Source organism: Orbicella faveolata, unplaced genomic scaffold (assembly GCF_042242905.1).
Source record: "Orbicella faveolata isolate gen_17 unplaced genomic scaffold, um_ofav_v1 contig_27, whole genome shotgun sequence".
In the NCBI taxonomy this organism is placed as follows: Eukaryota; Metazoa; Cnidaria; class Anthozoa; order Scleractinia; family Merulinidae; genus Orbicella; species Orbicella faveolata.
The window spans coordinates 8,266,659-8,284,934 of record NW_028301555.1 but is presented as its reverse complement, the minus strand read 5'-3'; the positions used below and the strand labels follow the sequence as shown (position 1 = coordinate 8,284,934).

The window sequence follows — 18,276 nt, the reverse complement described above, 5'->3', positions numbered from 1 at the left end:
TGTTTCTAGAACTGGACAGAAACACAAGTCTGACGTAATGATGGCGCGAGCAATTAAAGAATTTCCATTTTGATGATCGAAGTGAACAAGTTGTTTTTCTTTTTTTCTTCGCGGTATTTTCTAGGAGAAATAGAAAACATATTCTCCGTGTTTCAATCGAGTTATAGAGACGCTCGTGAAAGTTTGGGAGAACTCGAAATGTAAGCATGTAAACCAAATTTAAGGGACAGATTCATCGGTTCCGTTTACTCGGAAAGATGTCAGCTGCACTTAACCGGAAGAAGAGGGTTTTTGACTGTGTTTCTGAGAACTGACGGCTAAATATAACGGACCAATGACAACGACGCATGCATGGGTGATTGATTAGATGGCATAAAAACGGGGAGGTTTCTGAGAACTGAGAAAGGAAAACACACTTTCCTGGAATTGCGAATGCCCTTTTAAATGCAATAATTTTTTACACAGAAACACGTATTTCATGTATAATTGCTGCTCTGATAATTACCGAGAAATGTGTCGACAAATCGCCTAGAGGGGTTTAAAGGTAAGTTGCTCAAATACTTTTCTCTTTAGGATCTCCTACTAAGTACTTGCATTACAAAGATAGGATTATTCGATTATTGCGAGACAACTGCAAGGTGCATGAAGTCGAAACACTGCCTAGTGACATACCACATGATTCTATACTGCCTTGATTCTATACAGCTACCGTTTCGCAGTGTTACAGACGTAACGATTGGAACAACGAGAAAAAAATGTTGACTGAATTTTGAGCGTTGTGTATTAACTCGCCACTAATGATTAGACTCGCTAGTCTTGCCAGTCGACTGAGTTACGACGCGAAACTTACTGTGTTAGACTATCTATTATAAAAGAAACCACTGAGAAGATTTAGTAGCGCAATGATTTAAAAAATGATAGACGGGCCTAGTACGACTCCCACTGTTTCGTGATAAACGGTCTTTGACCTTTAGAGTTTAGCTCTAACAAGTATGTCTTTCAGAGATTTTCCTCTCCTGTAGGAGATGAAAGGAGGGTCTCTGTATATTTCTCTAAGCAGAGGTTGATCTTGGATTAAATGCCATTTGCTCATTAAAATGCTTTTAAGATTGGGCACTGATGGATTATATTGTGTGACAAAAGGCAATAATCTCTTTTGCAATTTTGGTTTCTGTTGTAGTGCCGACTTCCTGTTTTTAAATTCGATTTCTGCGAGGACTTTGTTGACCAGTTTCTCTGGATAGCCTCGAACACGCAAATTTGATCTGAAATTTTTGATCTTTTCTTCAAAACTTGTTTTTGAAGAGTTTGTTCTCAGAAGCCTAAGTGCTTCACCTTTTATAAAACCTTTTTTCACACCTGGAGCGTGACAGGAAGAGAAATGCGTGTATTGAAATTTCTCAGTCGGCTTGAAGTGTGTGCAGATATCAAAGATTGAATCTTTGTTAAATCTCTCGCCTTTGAAGACAGTAGTGTCTAGGAAATTTATTTCCTTCTCTGATATTTCAGCCGTGAATTTAATGGTAGGATGGTGCCTGTTTGCTTCTGAAATAAACTGATCTATTTCCTCTCTGTTTGTGTTCCACAACGAAAACACGTCATCTATGTATCTCTTCCACTCAATGGGTTTTATCTTGCTTTTACCGATAATTTTAGATTCTACTGCGGACATAAAAATGTTCGCGAAAGCAACTGCCATTTTTGTCCCCATTGCGGTACCATGGGTTTGGAGATAGTTCCTTCCGTTGAAATGGAAGGAGTTCTCCTGAGGTATAAGTCTAAGCATGTTGTGGAGTGAATTTGTAGGAATGGGAGTGTTGTTCTTATAGAAGTCTTCGTATGCTATGCATACAGTGTTTATCCCTTCCTCTTGGGGGATATTGGTGTACAGGCTGGTAACATCCATTGAAACTAGAATCGTATTTTGTTGGACTTTTGTCCTTTCTATAAAGTTAATGAAATCTGTGGTATCTTTGAGGTACGATTTTTGCGCTTTGGCAATAGGCTGGAGGATGTGGTCTATAAATGATGATATACGTTCTGTCGGACCTTCACAGCCCGAAATTATTGGTCTTCCAGTAAGAGTCGGTTTGTGAATCTTTGTTAGTATGTAAAACACTGGTATGCGCGGTGGGTTAGGTGTTTGAGAAAGCCATTCTTTGGTCTTTGCGTCTATGTGACTTCCTAAATGGAGTTCATTAATTAAATCTTTGACCTTTTGTGAGGTCTCCTTCACCATTGGTGTTTCTAGGGGCATGTAGTTCTTTCTATCATCAAGTTGAGTTTGGCCCTCTGTTATCTTATCTTGTTTGTTCATAATGACCGTTGTGGATCCTTTGTCTGCCTTTTTGATAACTATTTCTGTGTTAGATTTCAAATCTTTCAGTGCTATTCATTCTTGGTAAGGCAGGTTATTTCGTGGCTTAGTAATCTCGATCTCAGCGAGTTGTACTTTAATTTCTTCTAAATATGTTTCAAGTGCAACTGATGGTTGAACTGGAGGTTCCCAGTTCGATTTAACGTGGAAGGGGTGCTGTTCACTATCTTTGTTGTTAAAAATGTATCGGAGACGCATTCGTCTCGCGAAATGTTTGAAGTCTAGAAGCAGTTGTTGCCTGACGCGATTCTTATCTGGAATCGGTGTTTGGATAAATTTCAGACCCCTTGATAGTAAATTTGTCTCGTGAGTTGAAATTTTGCAATTTGAGAGGTTTTTTATGTACCTCTGGTTCAACTCAGTGTTTTTTCTTCTAATGTTTAATCTCTTGTTGCTTTTACGTTCTCGGTGTTTATTGTTTACGATTTTGCGCTTTTCTTTCTCCCTCCCTTTTCCTGAACAGTCAGAAAATACACAGGGATAAGATTCACTCTTTTTATTGTCTAAAGCTTTCATCATTTCTTCCACTTTCTTGATTTTGTCTGTCAGTTCGGTGGCTAAAGCTATTACATTCTCAGTGCGAGTTGGCCTTTCTGGACGTGGCCTGTTCTTAACTAGATCAGGATTGTTCGTTTTCTTCTCTCTGGTAGTGTTCGGTCTATGCTCAACTTTACTGAGCTTGATCTTGTTGCTTTCCACGCGTCTGTAGTGGTAACGTGTGAGCGCTCCGATAAGTTTTTGTTCTGCTTCTCTCCGGATATGCTTGATGTCACTTTTGAAGTCATCATCCGGCACTATGTTCACTCTTACGTTGTAGCGCAGATCTTTTGGGCACGTTTTCTTTGTTCTGTGTGCTTCCAGTTTCTCTATGGACGCTTTGGATTTTTCAACTTTCCTCTCCAGAGATGGGGCGCTGTAGCGATTGTTCAGGCGAAATCTTTTCTGAGGGATGTTTTCCTTCCTACCTTCTGTGTGGCGGCGCTTTCGGAGAGGCGACCGTTGGCCACTTTTAAATTCGCCATCTGATGCTAACAGCAATTCCTCGGACGGTTCTTGTCCGTTTTGGTCTGATGTAGATGGGCTTGACAAAGAAGCCGTCTTCATTTAGTGTTTGGTTCATGTTCTATCTCAAACAAAACTGCAGTTTCGTTCCTTTAGCGGAACTCTTCAGTTGTTTCTATGTTAAGTGTCTTAGGAATGGCAGTGATAACTGATAACATTCCGTGGCAGATGCACGCTTCTACTGCTTTTATATCTGTTGTTAGGATCGAAAATAAAGGTTCACCATTGGTTGTATGGATTAGCCAATGCAGGGCCTTGGATTTCGATCCGAATGAAGTTGTGTTTCTTGTTAAGGTCATTTTTCTGCTTTAAAGGCGTAAAAAACTTTTTTCTCAAGCTGAGAAAATGTTGAGGGATAGTATAGTCGTCAGTCTAAATGACTTGCTAGTCCATTTCTTTGTTATTTCCCTCTTAAAACTATTGCAGACTGTTGAATGGTGCTCTATCACGTAGCAGGACGGAGCACTGTCTAAAAATATCGCAATGATTAAAAATCTACCGCCACTCTCAAACAACAGTTAGAGAAGGGCATCACAAATTTAATGCCGACTATATATGTTCTTCCCAAATCAAACTGATGAAACACGGCCTTTCATGATCTTTCATGCTCTCTTCCGCCAACAGGGTAATTTTAATTTTTCAAGCCTTTTTTCCAGCTGAGAGGGCAACGGGGGCTATTTTCTTAGGCCCAGTTCAGACGCCGAACTTTTCATGAGCCGAACTAAATACATTGAATTAAGTACATGAAAAGTTCGGCGTCTGAATCATTTAAGAACGGCTATTTGAATTTGGAACGGCCCAGCCGTTCTTCCCGCCTAGCTCAGCCGGGAATTTCGACTTTGGAATGGCTTTGATTCAGACGTCGAACTTTTCATGAGCCGAACCTAATGTATAAATTATTATAACGTATTTTACAAGCAGTTTTTACTTTGCCTGAAAATCGCTGACATTTCGATGTGTTTTGGTTTAAACTAAATAAAGTTCGGCGAATTAAGTTCGACGTCTGAATCAACAGGTGTACTTTTGATAATTTGGGTCGGTCCAAATTCAAATTAAGTTCGGCTCATGAAAAGTTCGGCGTCTGAACTGGGCCTTACATGGATTTTACCAGTGAGATTATAGTAATCACTTGTACACTTGAGGAACTTTGCCTGTGGTATTTCGTTTTGGATATTGAACGGTTGGATGTTATATCATCGAGAACGCTCGCCGGCGCGATCATTTACATTCACTTCTAGGTTATAGAAATGAGCTTATTTTGAAATTTAACATGATATGATCTTTACATAAAGGCTTTTGGTATGTTACTGTGCAACTGGTAAAAAGAGTAACTTCTTCCTGTAAACTATCTTTTATCTATGAATTTAGGCTATGTTTTTCCCTTGTGAACCCAAGACTGGGTAAAGCCGAAAAGCAACCCAGACCGTACCTGTATTCTTTGTCTACCAATTTAAGCAAATTTTGCCACACTTTCTAGCCTTGTGTTTCGGTCGCTCGTCTTGTTTTTGAAGAACCCGTCAAGTTAGCCTCACTTCACTGAATATCTAGTGACCTGTAGAGCTCAGTGTGTCATGCCTCCTTCTAAAAAGAACTGTTTTCACGGCTAAGCTATATTATATTTGGCAGACAAAACAAGATTTAGCATTCTGCGTTTAATCCAGTGTTGTGGGCTGCTCTGGCTGTGAATGTAGCTGAATGTTTTACACTGTTAAGTCATTGCAAGTACAAGAAGAAATCTTACAATGAATCGACGATTTTGGTATTTAGGAAATATAGCGAAAGATTTCATGTGTAATTTATGCTTGTTGATAATTACCCTGGGAGGACTCCTATACTATGAAAAGGACAGGGACGCTCGTCATCTCGCTCAGAGGTATAAATCAAGGATTCTGGTCTCACTAAGAGCCTGATTACATGGCGAATTTCTGCCCGGGCTGAAATTTCAGCCCGGCTAGGGGGGCTGAAATTATGTTGCGATTACATAACGAATTTCAGCCCGGGCTGAAATATTAGCCTCCGCGCCAAATATGAAATTGTGTGCGAAAAGTCTCCAGAGAATCAAAATGGCGCCGAGAACATGAATCGTGAAAATAGGCGCATTACTTCTCTCGTGGTTTGATCTTTTATTGGCGCTCAATTTTTAACTTTTTGGGATAGTAACACCCTGCAATGATGATGGAACTGAAACGAAACCTGTCTCTCAGCCAGAAAGACGTACTTTTATAGAAAGAAAATATGTCCTCAAGCTTGCCGAGTTCATACCTTCCCTGACAGTCACGTGCTGTTTAACCTTGTCTCGATGTTCTTATATTCCATCTAAGCTTTGAAATTAGAGAGATTCTCTATTTTATCGCCCTTATTCCATTGAGATCGCTTCTACTTCTTAGCGGCAGCCATCTTATTTCCTGCTTTTCAGCCCGGGCTGAAATTCCGTTTCGATTACATGGGATTTTTTCAGACTTTTCAGTCTGTTTGCCCGGGCTGGATTGCGGCCCGGGCTGAATCCCTCTTCATGTAATCGCCAATTTGATTTCATGAGAATTTGTTTCAGAAGCCGGCTGAAATTCGCCATGTAATCAGGCCCTAAGGGTGTTCATGAAGAAACGCCCCTTTTCAGCTGTCAAAGTATCTTTTAGTGTGCACTACCCGAAGAAATACAGTGGAACCTCGTTAATACGACCACCTTCGGGCCATGGAAAATTGGTCGCATTAATGGGGTTGTCGTGTTAAAGGGGTTCTTTAAATAAGAAATGAGTGACTGAGCTTTTTGGGGGTCAGAATAAAGTGGCCGTAATAACGAGGTGGTCGTATTAACGGGGTGGTCGTAAGGCGGGGTTCCACCGTAATAATGAAAAACTCCCTGTTCCCATCGTTAGGCTCGATTTTCGCTGGTCTCTCGAGTCCGGTGTACTAGCGCGGGCTCCTTTCCTGAACAGCGGCTGGTAATCATTTTAAAGCACGAAAATCTGCATTCACATGTTCAGTTAACCACAGTCAGTAAACTAAACATAAGGCGAAACCTGAAGGACTTCAGTTCCCTCCTAAACCATCAGCCTTTGACCCAGTTGTAAGAGACATAACAGTTACTTAATATGGATTTTTCCAGGTTTTAATAATCATACACATGACTACTGAAAGTAAAAATTTCGTCTGAATATGACCAAATTTCGTTCGCCGAGTTTTCAGCTTTTTTTTTTTTTTGAAATAGGTTTCAAACGAAGTGAGGGGGCAAATATAGGTCTTGGCAAATCACTGGACTTTTGAGCTTGTCAAACATTTCGTCCATTGCTTGCTTTTTCAGTTCCTTTACCTGAATTTATTGTATGGCTAGCTCCGCGAGCGGGCAAGATGAATCAAATCCTGCGCTGTGATTGGCTACCCGAGCGGGCAAGATGGAGCTATCTTGCCCGCTCGGGACTACCTGCCGTGTCCCGCAAGAAATATTTCCCCGAAAGCCATATAATAAATCCTTTATTGACCAAGCTTGTTCGGTCAAGATGGCTGGATATTGGCCTCCTTCTTTTTATTGCGAGTTTATGGACCGAGACGGAGTCGAGGTCCATAAACTCGCAAAAAAAGAGCTTGGCCAGTATCCAGCCATCTTGACCTCACACTTGGTCAATAACCCATATATATTAGGAAATTGCGGAAAATGGAAACATAAGTTTGGCAGAATTAGCGTTTTGGATTAACATAAACAAACGGCGCTCACAAAATGAGATGTTTATGATTTAATATGATCAAATTTTCATAAAATTAATCCTAAGTTCTTCTCTTTTCTATCTTAAATTTTGTTCTTTTTAGCAGAAAACTTCCCTTCAAAATGACAAAACTGTGTTGAATTTTGTCTCAATGCTTTAGTTCCGTCATTTGAATATCCCAATTAGCACAGATGTGTACGATAAATTGTTCATTTACATTGGTCCTGAAAAGCCCCAATGGGGAGTGGCCAATTACGTATACATTTCTTTTACATACATAAATAAGGTATTTTATACCATCAAACTTATTTTGTGGTCCTTCTTTACAGGTTAGCAACCTGTCCCACCACACCCCACTTTTGCTCAGTTATTCTGAATGGCTACACAACCATGTCACCCTAATGTTTTTGATATTTTTCACAGATGTCACGTGACTCCCGAAAGTTAAGGAAGGACTCAGCTTGGGGTCGGAAACGCAAGTCCGAGGATGTGCCTAGGTTCGATGACGTAAAACGGAGAAGAACGGGAAATGGAGAAGGAACAGACAAAACGACTCGGCCCATTGGGTTTAAAGAACTGGAAAACATCTGTAGAGAAGCTGTTCCAGAGACGGGAATTCTAGGACTGGTTCAGAAAGCCGAAAGATTTGAAGCCCTCTTAACTTCAGAAGAAATCAGACCAGATTTGTTGAAGTTGGTAATTTCTGCTTTTCGTCTTTTGTGCTCGGCGAACAGCTTAACGACCGGAAACGCGGAGAAGTTACTACGCTCTCCGGCAGCGGAGAATTTCATAACAGGGCCCGTTCTTTCCACGTTTGTCAAAAAGATGCCTTTTTCAGAATACTGGAAAGACGAAAGCGATCGTGTCACTGTGCTAAACGATCTGGCTGAAATTTCTCTTGCGTTGATTCAACGGCTCGGTGAGAAAATATTGTACGGGCTGCCGCTTCCCGAACTAAGTAACTCGTTGGATGAGCTAAAAGAGGAGAATCTCATCAAGGACGCCTGCGAACTTGAGAAGAAGCTTCAGCAAGTCAAGGAGTTGAAACATGAAGTGATTCGGCGGGCAAAGTCTGCGTATGATCAACAATCAGGGGCGGAGCCTCCGCAGAACTTCAGAGAGCTCAGCGTCATTCCGCAAGCAGCAGACCTTTGTTTCAAGCCTTTTCTGCGCGAAAACATCGTAGACAGAAAGTTTAAGGACCTGGATCATTATCTTGACGTGCAGTTTCGCCTTCTAAAAGAAGACTTCGTAATGCACCTACGCGATGGCATCAAACAGCTAACAAGAGAAAACAACTCCTTGGAAACGAGTCCTACCAAGAAAGTTAAACGCGCGGATGATGTCTCTGTGTACAGTGACGTCACAGTCCTGCATCCCGTATGCAACAGGAAAGGCCAGGTTTACAGAATCAGGTTCAACCCGTCTCATCCAAGGGTAAAACGAGTAAACTGGGAAAGGTCCAAACGACTCAAGTTCGGTTCGTTGGTTTGCCTTTCTTCAGATGACTTCAACACACTACTTGTCTTCGCAACGGTGGAAAATCGACGTGCCGAGGGGCTAAGTGTTGGTGAATTGGATGTGCGTTTTGAAAACGTCACGAAAGAGGAAATAAATGTTCTTGTCACAGGGAAAGAAAGGTTTGTCATGATAGAGTCGCCTGCTTATTTTGAAGCGTACAGACACGTGTTGGAGGCGTTGAAGGAAATAAAACCTGAAGAATTCCCTTTCCAGAAGCATATTGTGGAATGCTGTCGGGAAGTTGGACCTCCAGCGTATCAAGTACAAAGACAAAGAGAAGACAAAGAAGTTCTGTTTAATTTCACTGGCGTTCTTACAAAGAAAGAGCCTTCAATGTCTTCTCAAAGACGTCATTCCGATACCGTGAATTCGAAGAAGTCCATGAAGATGAGCCCAACGTCCAGCTCACAGCAAGAACAGCTGTCAGCCGTTAACGAATCGTCGAACAGCCTGGATGTTGCTATGGACGTCGAAGTGCCTCAAGAGATCTTTAATTGGCCAGACAGAAAAAGCCTCGGTTTCAATGAGTCTCAGATGCGCGCGTTTAAACTGGCGCTGACCAAAGAGTTCGCTGTGATCCAAGGACCGCCGGGAACAGGGAAAACGTACGTTGGTTTGAAGATAGCTCAAGCTCTCTTGCAGAACACCTCTTTTTGGCAAAACCGCGGTGAAAGATCTCCAATCTTGATGGTGTCTTACACGAATCACGCTTTGGATCAGTTCCTGGAAGGTCTTCTTCCAATGCACGGTGAGTTTACTCAGCGCTTTATATATGTTATATTTTTCACGTAAGAGATTACAGGTGATCTAGAAAGACACACATGCATAGATTGACAGATAGATAAATAAAGGTGACTCATCACTGTTCAGATAACTGTACAAGATATTCGGTGTACCGCGAACGAAACTATTTCTAAGTATTTCTAGAGGTTCTGACTTTGTCGTTAAACCTCAAAAAGATGCGCATTGAGCAGCAGGCTACATGCAAATAAACAACGGGAAATATGGAAAGAGAGGAAACAAACAAAACTAATGATTTTGGTGGCTCGGTTTTGACCAAAAAAGTGATATGTGAGCATAAGCTGGGGATTGGAAGCATAAAGTAAGGAAATAATAACTTGACGGTCGTTTATTAATTGACAGGTATAGTTCGCGTTGGCGGCCGCAGCAAAAGTGAAAAATTGAAGAGCCATTCTCTGGTGTCAATTCGTCGCCAACCATGCCAGCCTGATATGACGATCCGCAAGGCAAGAAACGCAGCTAAGAGAGATATTCGTTATGAGAAAGAATCATATCGGCGTTCTTCACTCTTGTTAGAAGCCTCAAGATCAAGCATTTTGTCGATGGATGTCTTTTCCCAACACAGGTATATTCGACGCCGGCATTATGCTCAATTTACAAGAAACCCTTGGAATGGATCGGTTGATGAAGAGCTTCTAAAGTGGCTCTACGTACAAAAGAAGGAAAGCTCGCAAAGTTCCCACTCGAAAGATGTGAAAAAGCATCATGAAAGAGATGACTTCCAAATGGAGTTTGAGGCGCGAGGATTCAGTTTTGACAACAGAGGGGTTTTGGACAAAGATGACAACGCCGTGCGTATGGGACTAGCTGTGCTCTCGTGGAAAGATGCTACGAACTCCGGAAAGGTGAGACAAAATTTGATTAGCGAACAAGCGATGTCTGATAACGAAGAAAGAGGAGTTCGTGATATCTACCGTTTGCCGAGTGAGGACCGTTGGAGGTTATACAGATTATGGCGGCAGAGATTGGTCAACGACCAAAGGCAGCAGTTGCAAATTTGCCAGGTGGAGTTTGAAGAGGCTTTAGCCCGTGATAAGGAAGTAACCACGATGGAAGAGTACAGGGTTCTTCAAAAAGCACGTGTCATTGGCATGACAACCACGTGCGCCGGCAGATACCGCACAATTCTCCAAAAGATTTGCCCCAAAATCATTCTAGTTGAAGAGGCTGCTGAGGTACTGGAGGCTCACATTATTACGTCATTGACGAAAGGCTGTCAGCACTTAATATTGATTGGTGATCACCTGCAACTAAGGCCTACTCCTGCTGTCTATGAATTAGCTACGAAGTACAAACTGGATGTGTCGCTGTTCGAGAGAATGGTGAATGTTGGAATTCAGTGTGAGAGGCTATCCGTTCAACATCGCATGAGGCCTGAGATTGCTGCCTTGATGAAGCACATCTACGACGATCTGGAAAATCATGAGTCAGTGGAGAAATACGAAGACATCAAAGGAATGAAGAAGAACATGTTCTTCATCAGCCACAGCCATTTGGAAGAATCCTGTGATGAGACGCACAGCCATGTAAACGAGCACGAGGCTCAGTTTCTAGTTGCGCTGTGTCGCTACTTACTACAACAAGGATACTCGTCCAATCAAATCACTCTCCTGACGACCTACACTGGACAGATGTTTGCCATTAGAAACTGTCTCCAAGCGACTAAAAGTGAAGAACTGGAACACGTACGCCTTACGACCGTGGACAACTTTCAAGGCGAAGAAAGTGACATCATTCTTCTTTCACTCGTGCGCAGCAACAAAGACGAAAAAGTGGGCTTCATCAAGGTTGAAAACCGCGCATGTGTGGCGCTTTCGCGTGCCAAGAAAGGCTTCTACTGCATTGGAAACTTTGATCTTCTCTCAGAGCACAGCGACATCTGGAGTAAGATTGTAGCCGATTTGAAAGCAAGTGGTAACATCGGAAACGCCTTGCCCTTTTCCTGTCAAATCCACCAAGACGAAATGACTGCGGAAACAGCAGAAGATTTCAGAGAAAAAGCTCCTGATGGGGGATGCCAGCAGCCATGTGGTGTGCGTCTGAAATGCGGCCATGCGTGCAGACAGTTATGTCATCCACGTGACACCAAGCACAAGAACTACCCGTGTGGAGAGCCTTGCGGAAGAACCATTAAAGGCTGTGATCATTTGTGTTCGAACCCTTGTAGCGAGCCTTGTATAACTCGATGCTTGGAAATGGTCGATAAGGTTTTGCCAGGGTGTGGTCACATTTTAAAGATGAAGTGCAGCGCTGACCTTAAGGATGCTGAGTGCAAAGAAAGGTGCGATAAAATCCTGTCCTGTGGCCATCGCTGCCAAAAGTACTGTACAAAACCGTGCGCGACTGAATGCAAGGAGCTCGTAAAGAAAACGGATTGGCCGTGTGGACATGAAGTCACCATTGCTTGCGCGGCCACTTCAAAAGATTGTCCAGTTCCTTGCGATGGCACTTTAGATTGCGGTCACCAGTGCTCTGGGCATTGTGGTGAGTGTCGAATGGGTCGAATTCACAAGGGCTGCACAGAGAAATGTAAACGTGTGCTGTTTTGTTCTCATGGCTGTAGAGAACGGTGCAGCATGCCATGCCCGCCATGTTCCGAGGCGTGTGAAAATCGTTGCACCCACAGCAAGTGTGATCAAACTTGTGGAGAGCCATGCACTCCTTGTCGTTATCCATGTCCGTGGGAATGTGTGCATCACAAGTGCTACAAGCAGTGCCACGAGATTTGTGACAGGCCCAGATGTGACGAGCCCTGCGTCAAAATCATGGACTGCTATCACGTTTGCCGTGGGTTGATGTGCGAAGCGAAGTGCATTTGTGCTATCTGCACAAAACAATACAATGGTGATCCTATTACCGAGATCTTCCTTGGTGGAGAGGAAGACGAAGACGCCCGCTTCATCTGGCTGCCAGACTGCAAGCATATCTTCGCTGTGTCTGATCTTGACAGGTACTTGTGACCTCATTTTTTTTAAAATGATACCAAACAAAACAGCAAGAGTTGACGGAGTTTCAAACACTTACGCTTACGAAACGTGAGGATTGCCATAGGGTTTTGAGCAGGTTCCCTCAATACGAAGTCATTTCGTTAAGTAACGTTTGTAACGTTTCTCAGCTTTTTTGACTTGGCTTGATTTCCGCTGCTCTCTCGAGTCCGGCATTATGATAGCAGGGTTCTGAAGAAAACTCTTTGGACAGCTGCAAACCAAAATTTAGTAATATAGAACCATTCTTCAAAACTTTAACCTTAGTTCCACTTCGTCCAATTTCGTTAACTTCGTTTTACTAAACATATGCTAACATTGTCGCCTGTGTTCGTTTACAATTTCCAAGCCTTTTTCGCAGCTTGGTCAGTCTTGGTGATGTAAATGTGAAAAGAGCTAGTACGACAAACTAATTACCCTCAGTTTCCTTGCGGGTATAATACTCCATCATTCCCAGAACAGTCCCAAATGTAAACAAGACAAAATCACCGGCGGTTGAAGACGGATGAGCTTATCTGTGGATGTTCCTAGAAACAGATATTTTGTGTCTAGGATCATACCAGCCAGTCAGAGGCCTTGTATGCCTCCCCTATACCTTGCAATGTCAAGTCACTACTCAGACCTGATATCGTCAGATTTACGGCCAAACTTGGGTACTGTAAATACTTAATCGTAATTTTGTTTCATGGGTATTTTGGCTCGACTGCGTCAAAAAACTCACCTGATATGCCGCCGAAGCTAGCGTACCAAAAAGGTACTATTAGGTATAAATGGCACAGACTTTTTCAATGAATCTCGAGTTCTAAAATTCTTCTGAAATTCTCAATATAATTTCTGGTAACTTTTCAAAACTACCGATGGAAAGGTAACCGATAATGATGCATTCAAGTTTTACACAACAATCAACTTTATTCATTTCGGTGTGTTTGAAACAGGAACTGCTTTTTGTTTTTCAGATATATGGATATGTCACAAGACGACACGTCTGAGAGTCAGGCGATTCAAGTGAAAGTGTGTCCTCTTTGTTCCACTCCAATCCGCACGTGTCTGCGATACAGCAGCGTTATTAACCAGCAGCTACAAGACATAGAGAAAGTGAAACGGAAAATGTGGAGAAAGATACGTAACGGGGGAGATCGGGAATTGCAGAAGAAGAGGCACGATTTAGCAAAACGCCTAGCCAATCTGGAAAGAAAATTTAGCGGAGAAGAACGCCAGAAACGTTCAAGGGATTCGCTGAAACGCGCCGTTGATAAGCTCGTGGATGCCAAGAATGAGCTAATGGTGTCCCTTACTGCCAACAACCTTAACGTTGCTCTGATTGAGAACAAAGTAATGCTGATGGAGCGTTTCTGCTTCATAAGCGAGAAAATGAGGGTAAATTTGAGAAAACTGCCAATGGAAATCTGCAAAGAGTTTCACTTGGAAAGTAAGTCTACATTTTAATTCATGTAAAGACACTATAAATAAACGTTTAAAGGTCTTTAAGCTGCCTAACCACTGAAGACGGTACGATAACAGCGAAGAGATCATCGTCAAAATATAGTTTGATGAACTTTACACCAGTTTGCTTGAATTAACCATCAGTGGCTCTACAAGCGTGTTTATACCTGTCAGCCGTGCTTGAAAGTCACGGAGAAATATTATCGGAATAAACTAAACTAAAGAGCTAGCGCAGTGAATCACAACGATAAATATCCCAAGCGTTCTTTCTGCGCAATGCTACACACGTGCATGCAACGTTCAGCGTGCAACAAAATTGCGACGTGTATCCACTTAAGATTGAGAAAGATGGGACGGATTTGGAAAAACAAACTTGGAAATTATTAGCTTATCTTTTAAGATGTGCTATTCATATCTGAGCTTTTTTAAAGGGCTCCATTGAGAGAATACAAAGCGTTTACAAATTACCATTTTGTTTTAATTACGCGCCTCAAAACATACTTAATTGTGATCTCTTAGTCTTTCATTTTCATGATTACAAATACCTTATTCACGAATCCAACAGGTCCCATCACAATACAAGATGAATAGTTCTTGTTAATGAGGCTCTGTTCTTCTAATTAATTATCGACTGTTGGCATGATAGGAAGGACTAGAACACTTCAAGACTGATAGATAAACTTATCTTAATTGAACAGGTCATCAAGTTGAAATTGAACTGTACTTCCTTGAAAGGCGTTTCATATCTAGCAGTGTGACACAAAGAGAGTTACAAGACATCAACACAGAATTCACCAGACTCAATCTCCAACTCGAGATTTGTTTGCTGAATCACGACATCAAGAGCTTGGCACTAGAGGTAGACGAACCTTCCTCCAAGGTGATGACTGCAGTACAGGAGGGCCTGTTCAGCGGCAAGCGCATAGTAGACGAGGAACTGGAGAAGCTGATGAACAATATAGCAACAATTAGGTGCGTTTTAACAGTTGGGTAGAAATGCTCCTAACGCTTTTCAGTTTGGCGAGGCCGTATATTTTATGGCAATAAATTAATAACGTATTTTTCTCTGAAATCCAGGAAAGCTTACCCCAGCCTTAATCCGTTGACGCCAGAAGAAAAGAAGAAGATCGTATCAGCGATTGGTCTATCCAAAGGTCACTGGTTCAAGTGTCCCAAGGGACATATCTATTGCATAGGTGAATGCGGCGGTGCCATGGAAAGAAGCACGTGTCCAGAATGCGGAGCTGTGATTGGTGGAGCAAATCATGGGCTGGAAGAAGGAAATGAGCTGGCTCCTGAGATGGACGGTGCAAACCATGCAGCTTGGTCTGAACAGGCAAACTTACAAAATTATGAAAATTTACACGAAATCGTTTAAGTTGCTCTCGATTGGAGGAACAAATTTAAATATTCTCCCTTCATGAGTCTTTTTTGCATTTTAATACAATTCTTAATGATATTGCCTAGAACTAGTTCAACATAATAACAATTAGATTATGAGCTCGAGATTTCTATGAGGTGATAGTTGAATCGGCCTTCGGCGTCATCAACTATCACCTCATAGAAATCGAGAGCGAATAATCTAATTGTTTTAGTAGAATTCTTACTAAAATTTGCTGTAAATAACGGTTTCTAATTATTTCTTGACATATTATTAAACTTTGCGCCTGAAAGAGGTCGCTCGGATTGAATTGTCATTTAAAATGAAGTTGTGTGCGCGCGCGCATTAGTTCAATAATTTCAACTTTTTTACGTCAAGAAACCGTAAAATGTCCTTCATTTCGGCTTCTCAGGAATTTAATTATCCATTTGCATCAAAATGTTCCTCTAAAACTTTGGATAAACGAAAAAAACGTCGCCATTTCCTAGACGACCTGCAGCCACCGTACACTAATGGCTGATAGTGTTCAATGGTTCAGCCAACCAGATTACAGCATTCGCATTAGTATACTAGTAGAATTTTACTAATAATCAAGAGTATTTTTATTTTATCACCCTTGGGGCCAATAATGATATTATTGCACTTTTTTTCTTAGATATGTAATAATTAAAAAATAAAAAGAAAGAAGACGATCATAAAGAAATTAGACATGATATTAAAGGCGAACTGATGTGCTCTATATGAGGGTGTCAATGGCGGATCTCTTTGACGGTTGACGGTTAAAGATAGGCAGTTTTGACGGTTGCCGGCTAAATTTTAGGTCATTTGACGGTTGACATTTAACCCCATTGACACCTTCTAGTTTTGAAAACGAGTTTATCCAATTAGTGTTTTAAGAAACTTATATGGTTACTGCATGGTAAGGAGTATTTGTATGCTGATAACAAGGCTTAATTAAGGCTTAAAGACCTCTAGAAGTTATTCATAACACAACAGGAAATACGGCAACGAAATGAAGGGTGTATAAGCATGATGCACTCGGTGGGCTGTTGATCGCTAAGTCACTACTCATCATTACTTAATCCAGGGGCGGGTCTAGGGGGAGGGTGCAGGGGGTACGCGCCCCTCCCTGGGAGGAAGCCTTCTTCTTCGTATTCACTTTTAAAATTTGTTTACCTCACCAGTCAGTTATGACATTCCTTAGTGGTGCACCCCTCCTAAGAAAACTCCTGGATCCGCCCCTATAATCTTTTAGGCGTTTTGGCCTTTTTGGCTCTTTCTGTCCCTTACTCAATTTCTAGCTGGAAATTTTACTTGTATAATTGAAGAGATTCTTTATCTAGTTTCTGTGTTATTAATTACAGTGGAACCCCGCCTTACGGCCACCTCATTAATACGCCCACTTTATTCTGGTTCGAACAAAAGCTCAGTCAGTCAACCCCTTTAATACGGCCACCCCGTTAATACAACCAAATTTTTGTGACCCGTTGGTGATCAGATTAACGGGATTCCACTGTTGTTACTACGTTGTATCAGCCTTACAGTAGTCTTTGACTTCTCATCGTGTTATGTTTTTTGTCCACGTTTTAATAGTCCTTAAATTTTGCCGAATCCTGTTTGATTGTGTCACATAGTTAGATCAATATAGATACTATTACCGTATACAAATCGCTTTACATCATCTAATAAAGCAATTATGATCAGAAATACTTGTCATTTGCTTATGGAAATACGGTATTTCAGAGTTATCCACCATTCAGGAGAATGCATTTCAATGTCTTTTAATACTGAAGAATATTAATACGACCCTTTTAAGACGAATGCAGAAGGAACCTGTTTACACAGCGGACACCTTAACGTGTTAAGCGGACACTAGCACGAGGGTGGTAAAGGGTATTTTCGCGACCCGTGATCGGCCCTTTTTATTTCCTATGAAATGTGAAATAGCCATTTTTTTCCCTCGTGAATCGTGATTTCCATAGTCGCCGTGAACCGTGATTTTCCAAAACGTTCTCTTGTATTTTCCGTGAAGCGTGAAATGCCAATGTTGTATTTTTCGTGAATTGTGAAAGGGCTGCTTTACTTTCCGTGAAACGTGATCTATACTCCCCCTTTACCACCCTCTAGCAAGGTCCGGCTAATACAGGTTTAACTGTAGATTTGCCGTTCGCTCTAATGTTGGCATTCTGGTGTAGACAGGGTTTCTGTCTGCTGTCCCCGTGGTGGGGGACATAAGTATGTGCGATCCCAAAGGGTATGGTTTTTGAGCAGCTTTGCTAGTCAATTTTTGATTTCCCTCGCGCACTGTACTTTGCTGAAATCCCGACCCTCTCCCCCATGTACAAAATGTTTTGACACGCGCTTGCCTCGGATACACGTGTCGAGTCAACATGGAGGACTTTCAAGTGTCTTCAAAATGGAAACCCGAAAGTCGCATATTAAATAACGCTTTAGCGGTTACTACTGGCTGAAGCAAACGACGCCAATAGCCAGATTGCTGATACAGACAATGATGCATATATGGATAAGGACTTGGTAGTTATCGTTTGTCTTCAAATTCGGATCTGAGCACCGTCGAGAACGCCGCTGAAAATATGCAGGGAAAGAATCAGTTTTCAAGATTCAGGATATTACATACCGAAGAAGGTAAACATTTTTATGTTATTTATACCCTGCTGATGCTTCGAAATGCTGACGTTTCGAACTGAAGTAATATTAGGATGTACAGTGGCGAAACATGTAAAGTGACAATAATTTTGGTCACGCACTTTACTGCTGGCGTGATTTTGTGTCTTTTGTAGACGATTTTGAATAATGTTTTGACGAATGCTAAATCATATGCCCAAAGTAAATTTTAAATGACTTAAAAGACCTTGACAATTCTTTTCACCGACCGACTAACTCAACGTTGGAGAACGCTCTGGTTTTCTTTACCGACCTCTTTACCCGCCAAATAATTAGGCCAGTATTCTTGAAATTGTGCTTTGTTGGACAAGGAACAGTTCT

The 18,276-nt window shown here is 41.7% G+C and overlaps 2 protein-coding genes across 2 annotated transcripts; one reads left to right on the top strand and one right to left on the bottom strand.

Moving 5' to 3' along the window:
- Positions 1 to 321: 321 nt before the first annotated feature.
- Positions 322 to 16,977, top strand: LOC149107457 (NFX1-type zinc finger-containing protein 1-like). The gene is made up of 6 exons (XM_089296684.1): positions 322 to 544; positions 7,564 to 9,409; positions 9,805 to 12,412; positions 13,403 to 13,875; positions 14,588 to 14,861; positions 14,967 to 16,977. The coding sequence occupies exons 2-6, from the start codon at positions 7,564 to 7,566 to the stop codon at positions 15,265 to 15,267; spliced, it is 5,502 nt and encodes a 1,833-aa protein (XP_089152810.1). The 5' UTR covers positions 322 to 544; the 3' UTR covers positions 15,268 to 16,977.
- LOC149107458 (uncharacterized) lies at positions 939 to 3,479 on the bottom strand. The gene has a single exon (XM_089296685.1). It carries the CDS (start codon positions 2,315 to 2,317, stop codon positions 971 to 973), a length of 1,347 nt encoding a protein of 448 aa, XP_089152811.1. The 5' UTR covers positions 2,318 to 3,479; the 3' UTR covers positions 939 to 970.
- Positions 16,978 to 18,276: the final 1,299 nt, after the last annotated feature.